Source organism: Mugil cephalus, chromosome 2 (genome assembly GCF_022458985.1).
Source record: "Mugil cephalus isolate CIBA_MC_2020 chromosome 2, CIBA_Mcephalus_1.1, whole genome shotgun sequence".
Classification (NCBI taxonomy): domain Eukaryota; kingdom Metazoa; phylum Chordata; class Actinopteri; order Mugiliformes; family Mugilidae; genus Mugil; species Mugil cephalus.
Genome location: NC_061771.1, coordinates 26,280,715 through 26,293,779, shown reverse-complemented (window position 1 = coordinate 26,293,779; position 13,065 = coordinate 26,280,715). Strand labels below are relative to the sequence as shown.

Here is a 13,065-nt window from a genome sequence, read left to right as displayed (position 1 = left end):
AGAAACAAAATTTTTATGTAGTTACCACGTCAGTGCTGATTATATAGATTGTGGTCATTGTTCACAATGTAAGCGGAGACTTGCCTGACAGACCAAACCGGGGGCTCAGTGCTCCACGACCCTCTCTTCCTTACGTACTAGCAAACAGCCAATCACAGCACGGCTACGCCGCCTACGTCATTCCCCGTCCGGACCAATGAAATCCCCCTGAGCGTGGTTGCTAGGAGACGCGTTGTGTCCATGTTGCCGAGGTACAAGGAAGAATATTGAAGATGCAGAAAGGGCTAAAAACACGGAGTACAAATTAGATTATTTAGCTTCGTCAGCGAAATAAAGACAATTTATTTACAGTGTCTCGAAGTTGTCGCAATGGTGAAGTTGAGAGCCAGGTGTCTGCTAGTGGGTAAGGGGTTTTTTTTGTAAGTTTAGTCCGTTCAGCTGTTTGAGTTTAGCAGAAGGGCTAAAGCTAACACTTTGCTACACTATCAACAGCCCCACACCACAAGTTCGTTCAACGTGTGGCGTTAAAAATATGGAAATACGTGAATGTGTTATGCTAATCATACATGCAAAATGACTAGAATTAGTGTACAGAACAATTTAATGGCTTTTCTCTCTTTAGTACCGGATAAATAGCTCGGTTTGAGGCAACATGCACACAAACAAATCTCTGCTCCATGCACTTACACTTATGCAATGACAAAAACTTGGCAAGAGATGATGGTTTTCACCGTTGTGTTTGTTTGTGTGTCCTCTGTGTGTGTGTAGGAGACCGCAGTGGGGAAAAGCACCCTTTGTCACATATTTTACAACGATGGCACCCTCTTCCAGAAGAACTACAGCATGGTGAGATCAATAAAGTCTCGTCGTGCAGCTCAGTCACACTCACCCAGAGCAAGACCGCACCACTACATTACATTACATTACATTACATTACATTACACTATCATGTGCACGCGGCGTCTCCAGCATAACAAGTCACTGCATTACATTCACGCCACACACACACACACACACGCGCACGCACAATCTAGCAGAGGTTTTGTAGAAGAGGTTGTAAAACAACTTGTTGAGGGATTTGGAGATTTGTCTGTGCTTCCGTTTTCTGGCTTTCTATCTTTTTACATTCAGGCTGCATATCTGAGGTTTCTGAAATTGGGTTCGGGCGAGTCGTGATTTTAATTCTGGCTCCCTGCCTGCGCAGACCAGGCGGCGGTGTGTTGGGAATAGTCTGATTTGTGAACTGAGTGCTTAGTTTTTCAGTGCTGCTTGAGACTAAAGCAGCTGGTCGCGGTGTAAATCAGACAACTTTTTAGCTGCGACACTTTTTGCCTAGTAGCTTGTAACGGCCTTTATCAGTACAGGTGACACAGGAGTCGAGGACTAATACGCACTGGGATCAGAACAGGATCCCTGTATTTATAGACATAGAGGTAAATTGCACATATAGCCAGTTATTTTCACTGTGTCCTCCGTCAGTCTGTAATTACAGAATTTATTTAAACATCCATTTCAACGATTGCATCTATTTTCTTTCCTCTAAGAAAACTTTACACAACCCAAAACGTAGCTATGACTCTGTAGTGAGTCACTCATCTTCCTGTTACGTGTGCAGTTTGTTTAGTTAGATTCCTCGCGAGGTTTCTCAAGGACCTGCAGAGGTCTCTCATATCTACTACAAGAATCCCCTGAAGTGCAAAACAGCACAATGTGCCAATCAATGCTGATGCAGGGAAGGCTAATCGGCATTATTTATGCTAATCTGCACGTGGGAGGGAACCGTGTCGTTAACCCGACTCTGTGATATATGGGGTCGTGGCCGCTCACCGACGCTCTCCGTCGATGTTCCAAGGACTTTCTTTCTGAGCGAGCGCGTGCTCCGGGGACACGAGCGCGAACGACAACACGCGCGTTTCTTTACAATACTCGCACGTTTTTTCCCCGAGTTTATGGCTCAGCCTCGCAGCTGGTTTAGGGTGCAGAACAGGTGGGCGAGTAAAACGCTGGATAAGAGTCAAGTGTGTGTGTGTGTGTGTCTGTGTGTGTGTGTGTGTGTGTTTGTTCGGCTCTTGCTGTGTCAGCAGTATCGGGGGTTCTGGGGTGACAGAAACGTCGATAATTAATACAGCAGGATTCTGGAAAGCCACCAGAACAGGTACTTAACAAACACACACTCACACACACGCGCACACAATATACGGCACCGGTATTGAGTTTGAGTCTCTGTACTGCAATAGGCTTCAACCCGCGGGACGCCGGATGTGTCTCTTCATGTTACGGACGAGCAGAATATTAAAAGAAGTAAAAAGAAAATGCAACAGTGCTGCATATAGACAGACAGACAGATGCTTTATTAATCCCAAACTGGGAAATTTCACAGTTTCAGCAGCAACGTACAAGCACTCAACACCATAGTACTATAAAACAGGAAAACACAATATACTATATTAACGATATTTACAGAATTATAAAAATAAGTGAAAACAAGAAGGAAAACATAATAATGTACAGATCGTTATCTGTCACGTAGACACAGACTGGTCTGGTTTATGTGCCTGTTGTACCCCAGACAAACATTAACACTCATGTAGTACGGCTAAGAAATTCATTACAAATACAATATATCATTGTATTCTCACTTCTAAAATATAACAGGATATTAAAAGTTCCTTCTTAAAGCTCAGGCCCACCGTCCAGTGGACACCACTTTCTTGCACTGACGAGACGTGGTCGTGGGAAAGTGCTAGTCTCAGTCTCTGCTGTTGCTATGCAACCGTTTAAAACGCACGTTTGAAGCCAGCCGCCTGCTTGATAATGAAAATATTTTTAACATCTTACTCACTTGGCGTCAAGTGGTTCTTATAAAACTCCATTTGCAAAACACCGAAGCTGTTGACTGAACGTTTTAGATCCAGGAGGTGCTGCAGCGCGTCGTTATTTAAATGTTTGGGCAAAGCTGCAACATTTATGCAAGAATTACCAAAAACTTAATTGACCAAGCGGACGACCCCTTTTCCTTTTCTGATCCTAATCCACAGATTTACATCAGCTCTGTTGTGTACGTTCATTCTCACCCGGAGCTAAACCCGACACGCTAGTCTCTCTTCCATTGAGTCTAATGTGAAAAAAACAAAACAAACCGATGTTGTGAAGAGTTATTCCTTGCGACTTGACGCCCGAGTCGTCCCTCGTGTTCTTCAACTTTTGATTTTGAAGGGTAAGCCGAGGCCCGTCGGCCATTCTGCTCACGTCCTCCTTTGAAAATGTCAGACAGCCCGTTAGCAATATTCCAAGCCTATTTGTTACTAATAGGCCCTCATTGACATTCCAGCAAGAGGCTTCCTATGCATCACACCGGCTCATTAGGCCGCTCTGAAGTGGGACTGCGACGTGGTCCGTCCGCGTGTCTGTGTACCAGCAAACGCTTGTTATGAACCGTGCCTGTGTGCGAATCAGGTGTGTGTCGGTCCGAGGTGTGTGTGTGTGTGTGTGTGTGTTTGTATTTCACGGTGAATGTGAAAAGTGTGTGTGTGTGTGTGTGTTTTTAGTCTCTCCAATTTGATATGCTCAGTTAAGTGTGAGCTCAGGAGATCGGATCAATTCGGAGCTCGGTGCTGATGTGAAGGAACCTCCGCTTGCTCCTTGAAGGTCACCACTGATCTCAAACCAGTGCGAGTGCGTGGCGGGGAAAGTCTCCGGTCCACTTAGGACTTGGTTTTGATCTCGCAGCCCGGAAAAGAAGGTGCAGTTCGGATCAGACAAAAGTTCCACATCCTCTTTAACCTCTACTGTCTTTTTTTGTAGCCAACCTCTATTTTACCCTGAATACATTTACCCGCAGTGAAATCTCTCCCCGACTCATGTTTCCATCATCTGCAGTTTTTCTGACACCAAAGTTCAGAAAACAACTTTTTTTTTTTTTTCCAGTGGACGTTTGGACCGTTGCCTAAACCCATTTGCTGCCTCGACTGTACAAAAACAGAAGGGAAAAATGCGTCTCATTTGTTCTTCCTCGGGGACTTAATAGCCACGGTTAAACCGCGGTCGGGTGGTGTGGAGGAATCCTAATTTTGACCAGTTCGATCATTTTTACAGCTTTGTGTATGGACGAAGGAATCATACGGTTACTTGTGCGTGAAAGAAATGTGACACAACTGTATTTCCCTTTAGCTCTACACATCTTAAAGCCTTTAAACACGCTGCTGTTTTACTTTTCTTTATTTCATTTTTTATATGCAGTGGGCAGCTGTTTTTATGCAGTTGTAAAACACCATATGCTACGTGTGCGACACCAGACGGCAAACAAAGCTAAAGCTGGAAAACTACCAGTGGGTTCAACACAAAACAGCCATAAGCAACTATAAATGGACAGAAAATGATATTCGACCATTAGCTAAGGTTTATTGTTAATAAGTTCAATATGTCAAGTTGAAGCTGAGTCTTCAGGATATTTTGGGATCTTCACTGTTGGCAGAGACGGAATAAATAGCATTCATTTACATCTTTTTGTTTGTGTTAAGTCACCTGAACCTGATGGATCAGCCACTAGCTCTAGAAAAGAACTTTTCACATTTCACAGCTGACGTCACTCTGCGTTAATCACAACGCCGCCATATTGCCAGGAAAGTGCGTTTCTCTAATAACTATTTGGTTGACAACCGCGAGCAACTAAGTAATTAGCACAACAGCCCCGGGATGCCAGAAGAGTCGGGGACAAGCAAAGTGGAAATCGTTTTGTAGGATTCCCAAAGATCCTGCAAGATGGCAGATAATAATAATAAATAGAGCGGTGAGATCCCTCAAGAAACAGGTTTGACTTGTGTAGCATTCACTTTATATCAGGGACAGAATCCAGTGTTTTCCGAGCGTAACGTCTTGTTTATTTAGCACGTTTTTAACACAGTTTCCAACAGATTTCTTTTCATAAAGGCAAGTTAGTCTAATGTTTATAATACGGACGTTGCTCATTCAGCACTTTCACAACGAGGAAGAAATTCGGAATTAAACAGTTACTTGTTGTTGTGATTATGTTACTGTACACAGTACAATGCACTTGCATAATAAATGAAAATTAAAGATTACTTGTGTGTATGTTGTGTTGCATTTAGACATTTGTTCAAACTGTGTTAATGTCATAACAGATTGGCATTTAACGGAGACTATTTAGCTCAGTGATTAGCTCGTTACGTTATGCTGCCGTTATGACAGTATAACAGTGACAAAGAGACGCTGTTTTTAGCCGAAAAACTCCAAAACTGGATGTGTATCAGAGCCTGACTGCGACTATTTGGATCCCTCTGGGCTTTTGAAGGAAATGCTTTCAGTGACTCTGGAGGAGGACGAAGGAAAGTTAAAGAGGCAGTTTTATTTACTACAGGTTAGAAACAGTTTTAATGCTCAGAGAAAGCAAACCTGTGGCATGGTAAGAGTCCGTGATATGTAACCTGAGGTTTGCCTTGTACTGGTCATTTTGTATCTGTTTAAAGTGCAGTAAACTCTCACGTTCATTTTCCTGCCAATATGGTGGCGTCAACAAAAAACACTCTATACGCTTGGAAAGTGAGGGCTGAAGTAGGTTTAATTAGGTGCTTGCAATCTGCAATCTCACCACTAGATGGCTCTAAATCCTGCACACTGGACCTTTAAAAGTTGACGTCAGTGTCATGTCAGCGTCAGGTGTTCAGTTTGGTTCTGCTGCAACTTAGTGACCAAAACAAATCTGCTACTGAAAGTACTCAGACTCAAAGGTTAATCAACATGACTGTCAGGACCAGTTTTATCACATCACTTCCAGCCTCACACATTATTTCACATAGCTACTCTCTGTATTACCTGATTTCTTAAAAGAAATTACTTTGACTGCGTCTTCATTGTTGCCACGGAGCCGCTCTTAAACATAGAGCTGCCTCCTCGAATGCATTCGTCTTCATTGAGACGTTAAGAAAAATGAGATTCAGAAGTAATGGAGACACAGTTGAGGCAGTTTGATCGGGGTTTGAACATCAGGACGGCGAAGCCGCTTTCAAGCCAAGCCAAGCCTCTAATTAGCGCTGCTTATGTTTTGACATTAACCATAAATCACACCAGACAGTTGGTTGTGCGACTGTGTGCGGCGGCAACTCTCTGACAAGCAACGTCTCTTCTCGTCTCTTCTCTCCTCCGGCTGCAGTGGGAATAAAGTTAACAGCATTCGTCATCACAGCAGAAATTTATGAATGAAAACAACGAGCGGAAGCGGTCGCAGGGAGAAATTACATTGTACAACACCTCTATTGTTTTTATAGTACGTCTTTTCAGTTTCAAATGAAACATTATTAGCTTCCTAATTAGCATCTCGGTTGCATTTGTTTGCCAGACAACCGGAGTCGAGCTGCTGATGAAGAGCGTCAACATCCCGGAGACTAACGACAGCGTGGTGAGTTTAGTCGCGTTGTCTCCTCTTCATCAACTCAATTCAATTCAATTTCATCTATAACGCTTCACAAAAAAAACGGCCTGTAACCTTCAGAGCGGCCTGAGGGCGACGGTGCCAAGGAAAAACTCGTGGCCGCGTTGAACAAAGCGCTAAATGCAGGGTAAATCATACGATATGAGGCCACGCTTCTGCATTCTGCTCATTTCTAAAAGTCCCCGAAGTTGCTAAAGGTGGATGCTGAGAACAGGAATCAATCACTCAGTGTGGAAGACGCTTTCCTACGGATGTAAGGTTGTTAGTTTCTCATTCGTATTCAGCGACCGATGTGGCTGCATTGTCGGAGGAGCGCTAATGCCCTTGGCAAAGAAAAACAGAAAGTTTAAAACCGTGCGATTTGGACTACGTCCCCGCGTGTGACGCCTCCACCTTTTCCTTCTCCCGCAGGAGCTCTACATCGTCGACTCTGCGGGGAAGGAGACATTAGTGAACGCCTGCGAGAAAATGGTGAGGCCGCCCTCCCTGGCAGTTTTTTTTTCCACGCGCCGGTGAAATTCACCGCCCAGAATCGCGGGAGAGCGGCTCACGCGATGCAGATTCGAGTGACTGGCGTTCTCATCATCTGTCCCTCTTTACCTCATTTCTTACATGCAAAACCAATGCGATTCCCGCACCTCATCTGCGCCCGTCCCCTCGCTCTGCGTAGTGGGGTGAGCCTTCGCTGATGTGCCTGGTCTTTGACCTGACCAGCGAGCAGTCGTTCGCCAACTGCAGCCGCTGGATGGAAAGAGTCCGGGCTCATTGCCAGGTTTCCCACATTCCAGGTAGCAACCCATAAAAAAGGAAGCTTCATGGGACATGTGAGCTTAGGAGGTAGAGATGTTGGTAGGGGTGGAAATTGTGCATTATATATATATATTTCCACATTTGTGTGTTTTCCAGGTGTCCTAGTGGGCAACAAGTCAGACCTGTCCAGCAGGAGGGAGGTGCAGTCGTCTGTGGCCGTGGAATGGGCCGAGAGCCAGGGGTTGGAATACCACGAGACGTCAGCTGTGAGTTCAGTTCAGTACAGGTGTCGCAATATGTTGTGTTGTTAACTTGCATGGCTGAGAGCATGTATTTATTAATTGTAAGTAGTAATGACCGTGAGAAAAACCCACCGCCGCTCATTCCTCATGCAGCCGAGCCTCTGCTGACCTTCTGATTGGTCCGCTGACCCGTGGCCCTCACGGCTTCCAGCAGAGTGAAACTGAGAGTGAGAACGGGATGAATTGAGAGCGTTATAACGCTGTGCTGTGTGTGCGCTTATATTAGTGGACTGAAGATATCCAGAATTCAGTCCTAGAGTTGTTTTTGTTGGTCATTTTTGAAAGTTTTTCTGCGGTAATGGACCCCTGCAGGTTTCCTGTGTCAGGATGTGACACAGGTTCAGCTGTGATGAAGTAAAGAGACATTTCACTGCATTAATCGCTGCGTGTTCATCTCTTACAGAAGGAGATGGAAAACTGTCAAGCGCCGCTCCTCGGTTTAGCCCGGACGTTTCACTCTCTCTACCAGGAGCGACGTGAAGCCATCCAGAACCTTAGCCCGGGCTAGACCCTCTCCCCTCCCCACTCACACACACACACTCATAATCCAGATATTACACCTGGAAACACTTTTTTTTTTTTTTTTGTACAACTCTATAGATTGATGTCACAATAATATTTTTATATGACAGACAAATAAAGTTGTGTTTCTGTGAAACTGACGATAAGCTGGCTCGTCTCTTATTGGTTTGTCCCGTCTTCGTGCGCAGATTGTGCGTCTGCTTTCATTAGCTGGTGTGATTATCAAACCCGCTATGAGACGTAGCAGGTCGCTGTGAAGGAAACAGTTTGTATCTTCTCCCCTGTCCTCTGTTCCTGAATGTAGGTAGGACGCAGGTTTGACCTCGCCGTTATTTATTGCCTCTTTTACGTTTCCTCTCTACCTCAGCGTCCCATTTTTCCCTGGCCTCAGCCTCCTCTCGTCGCCTGCCTTCGCGCTCGCACCGTCTTTCCCCCCTTTTAAAAGAGTTTCTCCCTGGTTTGTCGCACCATTCGCTGTCTCTCTCTTTTTTTCTTTTTTAGTTTTCTCTCTCCAGTCCCATCAGTTTCTCTCTACCTCTCTCCCGACGTGTTAACTCTCCAGCTGCAGCCGCCTCACATCATTTCAGTCACGTCCCCGGTTGCGCCGCGAACAACCAGTAATCACCGTTCTAATTAGTGCTCTCCCATTCAAACCAGGTCAAAGCCGCGTCCTTGTCCCCCCCCCCCTCACCCCCCCATTCCTCTCAGACCAGCTGCCACCATTCAGACGAGGGCACGGCGGTTCGAGCCAGACACAATGGGTTTTTTCTATCTCTCGCAGATTGACTGCGGCGCGTGAGGAACGAGGAGGCGACCTCCGTCCTATTTGGCGGTCGCTGAAAAAAAAAAACATGATCGCGAAATTAGATTTTTGAGTATTCAAATTTGATTTTATGCAAATGAACTGATACTGCAACTTTCTGTCCTGTAAAAACGGATGTATAATGAGTTTCTTTACGGAATCGGCGTTTAACAACTTGTAATTGTTATTGCAGCACAATGTTTTTGTACTTCTTGAGTGGGTGATCATAATTATAGTAATTAGTCCTTTCTATCCTTCGTTTTCTTTCTCTCCTTATTGTTCTCTGTTTGCCAGTGTCTGCATGTGTTGTGTCTGGTTGTTTTCTTCCTTCTCTTTACCAGGCCTATAAATAATACATATAGGAACAATACTAAGACTGTTTGTCACATTTGGGCACGCTGTGTAAAAGCATGTAGATTATACATATGTTCATTTCGTTTATAGTGAGCACATAAATATCCGCTTTGTCCACAGTTGCTTCTTCTGCTTCTTAGCCTGTATCGTACGTACAAGGTAGGAGTTGTATCAACTACATGCTTTAAACATCATGTTGACTGGTCACTGATCACATGACAAACGGGTGAGGAGCCCAGTACGCAGTGTGACCAGATGTCCTATTTATACTGGACATGACCTCTTTTTTGAGACCTGTAAATGTGTCAAAGTCAAACTTGTCCGGGATTTTGTTTTACTGGAGCTTCAAACATGTTTACATCGAATTTGTGTTGCATTTCTCTTTGTGTTCCTCCCCCAGTTGAAGAGTCCTATCATTGGGTCATTGCAGCAAACTAGCAGCGGTTCATCAAGTGTGTGGAAATACTTTGATAAAGATGAAGCCCATTCTGCCGTGACATGTCAGTCATGAAATACAACAAAAGTACTACGCAATGCACACTCGTCTTAAAGATGTCCGCTAACGCCGGCAGCAGTCAATTAACAACTTCACTGATTTACCTTTTGTCACGTCATTCATTGTCAAAGTTATTAGATCTTTAGCTGCAGTATGCGAAGAAAGCATCAGAGACTGCTTTTTCTAAAGAAAAAACTACACTATCCCATCTTACAACACTCTGTGGAGTACTATTAAATACCACTGGTGGTGCTGTTTTTATACAGGCTATACACCCCTTCATGGCCTACGTCTACTGGAGGCAAAACAGAAGGAAGCTTGAAGCGAACACTGTCACTTTCAACTAAAAATGTTGTCTTACTGTATTTTTCGTGCCAAAAAAAAACCAAAGAAAACACACGCTAACTTGAAGTTTTATCGCATAGCATAAGTTGATCATTACTTGGGGGATTCTTGTTGCAGGTTAATGCTAATGCTAACCGCTAGGCGGTGTCCGAGCAGAAGTTGCATTTGCTACGTTACCCCTTCACCTCTTGTAATATCTTTGTAGGAGAGACTTCACTTGATGAAGAGAGACCAGACTTCGTCCCCTCTGTGTCCTCCTTTGGTCCAGTCAGTGAGAGTGTAGGTTTAGGTGAACATAGTCCCGTGGTCTCATGATGAGTGTACTAGTATGTTCTCTAAAATACACGTTTTCCTTGTCCATTGAAATATGCTAACGGGCATTTACAGGCTACGGTGTTTTAGATGTTTTGCCTCCAGCTAAGCCCCGCCCCTCAAAATAGGTCACATTGTTTACAAACTGTGAAAGTTTCTATGTGCAGTTCATACTATGTAACACATGAGCTGTCTGGTCGCAGCATTTGCCTTCAGGCCAAGAATATAGATTTCATTGTTGCAAAGCATTACTTGTGTTTCCATTAGTGATGTCATCAGCGACTAGTTGGTGTCGATTTGGTACAGATGTGCAGTCCCTAGGACACACACATTTTGCATAATGCATGTCCTCAACAGCCACTTGAAGGTGTGAAGGAGTGTGGAGGACCATCAAAATGTTTCCATACTAGATTTAGTTCGTATGAAGACAGAAAACATGCACACACACACACACACACAAAGATGTAACACAAGCACACGAGTACGTCAACAGTATCCCTGTCCTCCTCTATTCAGTTTAAATGGAGCCTCGTGACTTGGGAATATCACTTAATAACATCACAAGATACGAGTGTGGGCTGGAGCTTATTGCTTTGGGAGAGACTTCATTTCCACAGATATTGAAACCGGCGGTCAGAGATCACAGAATTGTCGAACACAGTCTGTTTTTCGTGGCGCTCTTCTATTCTCAATCATCAGCCATCGTGATCATTCACTCGATAATTAGCATTCAGGACGTGGCCTCGTCCTTTTGCCGCAGACCCATAACGCAGCAGGAACACCTGCTGTTTGTCTTTTACCCACAAGGGAGAGGGCAAATGTGGTCGCTGCCCCTTTAAGCTTGAGAGGTATGTAGAAGTGTAGCGGGAGGTTTAGTTTGGACTGGTTCTTACACAGTCTGGAAAAGAATGGAATTAGATTTTAGTCATTTCCAGGCTCAGATAAAGATGGAAAAATATTTCCAGACTGTTTCGGCTTTGTCAGATAGACAAGAAATATACCCATTATCACTAAATTAGTCTGAAGGAAAATGAGGCAATACCTCTAGCTCAAATATTACATTTGCTGGAACGTTTGATTTCCTTGTCAATATAATATTTAAGGGCAAATAATGAGTGTTGGTCACTGGTCATTGTTGCACTTCCTTCTTGCTCACTGTGTTGCAGCATTGTTGAGTGTGTGAACTGAATTGAATTGAGCTGAACTGAATTGAAATTAAGTACGGACTTTTAAAAATGGAAAATGCATAGGAACCCCATGTATGGATTCAACTGTACAACAGATTAGTGTTAACCCAGAAAACATAAAACGTGGCTAAGATGGACCTAATGGACTCGTTTGAGGTTTCTTGAAGACGTTTTACCTTTACCTTTAACGTGCAAGACATTTCTTCAGCTCTGCAGGGTGTAAAATCTGCCCCTCAACCTTCCAGCTATGCCTTTCAATAAATTATTGCAGTACTGCACGCTTCAGAGCTACTCTAAGACGGTGAATGTTCCGCCAGTTACAGGTATGCAGGCTCTTCCTGTGTGCAGCCACACAGCCGGGTTACCTGGGGTTGTCGGGCCGTACTGTCGCCAGGCTGGTGTACGAATGTGTCATGCAATGATTTCACTCAGTCAGCGCTCTGCATGCATATCATAAATGTTAAGAGGGTAGTTGCACTCAGTATATCATACTGTTTAGTGCATCTTTAAAAATCCACTGCATAGAAATAGGCTTTTTAAAACCGGCTCCATTGTGGTAGAATTTGCTCATTAGTTGCAGATTTTCTAGGCTAGAGAGTTTCTGAGAACTCAGATCATAATAACCTATGAGTTTGTTTATGCTCATGGTGATGAAGTTGCTTACTTAGCTCAGCTGCTTGTGCAAATGATTTTATTGGACATGAGGATTGAAATGAGGTGTAGCAATATGCATGGGCTCGTCCGGGATTTGAACCCGGGACCTCTCGCACCCTAAGCGAGAATCATACCCCTAGACCAACGAGCCCATGTCAGTCCAATGTCGGCGCTCCATTCAGACGCACGTTCGAAATCACAGCAGTCGCTCTTAGTCCGTCTGGTTCTTATTCTGCTTTTTTTGTAATGCAAAGTAAGTTATGATAAACTTTCCAAGAAAAAAAAAAGAGTTAACAGCCGTGGGGTGTTTGTGGAATCCGTGTCTCATAACATGCAATCAACAAAACAACAAAGTTCGCCTCCCATCCGTGTTATCAGACATGCTAACGTTGTTGAATGACCTGACGCCTTTTTTTTTTTTTTTTTTATCCAGGCACATTAATCTTGTGACTTTAGTGAGGCTCTCTTTTACGGAGTCACCATCCAAAAAGGTTTCCCATGTTCGGGGAAGAAGTTTGGAACCTCTGAACTGGATACTGTGACATTTTCTTGTTCGGCCCCAGTGCAGGGCTGACGTTTGACTCCATAGTGCTGTCGTATATTACAACTCTTAAATCATGGTGGTTGAATCACAGTTTCGTTGCCTTCCACACAGACACACGTCCAAACGTTTTTCCGAGACGCTGCCGAGACGCTCGGTCGAGTGCAAGTTCCATGTGGGGGCCATATTCCATTATATGTCTAGGCCGTAGTCTTTTATATAAATTGGGAATGGGAAACCTTTTTATCTCACACATTTCAAATAACAAAGTGATGCAGCTTCGTATCTGTGGACTGCTGCATTGAGAATCTTCCCACGTCCAACAAATGGCAAAGGGCAGATAAACACTTCA

At 44.1% G+C, this 13,065-nt stretch overlaps 1 protein-coding gene and 1 non-coding gene across 2 annotated transcripts; one reads left to right on the top strand and one right to left on the bottom strand.

Annotated features, from left to right (window-relative positions):
- The first annotated feature begins 223 nt into the window (after nt 1-223).
- Nucleotides 224-8,117, top strand: ift27 (intraflagellar transport 27 homolog (Chlamydomonas)). The gene is given in 7 exon segments (XM_047578131.1): nt 224-423; nt 769-846; nt 6,356-6,415; nt 6,860-6,919; nt 7,119-7,236; nt 7,355-7,464; nt 7,904-8,117. Coding segments are annotated over 7 exon segments (585 nt in total). The 5' UTR covers nt 224-369; the 3' UTR covers nt 8,009-8,117.
- A 4,134-nt stretch (nt 8,118-12,251) lies between these two features.
- Nucleotides 12,252-12,323, bottom strand: trnap-agg. Its single transcript has one exon. It is a non-coding gene; the product is annotated as a tRNA-Pro (tRNA).
- Between the last annotated feature and the right edge of the window lie 742 nt (nt 12,324-13,065).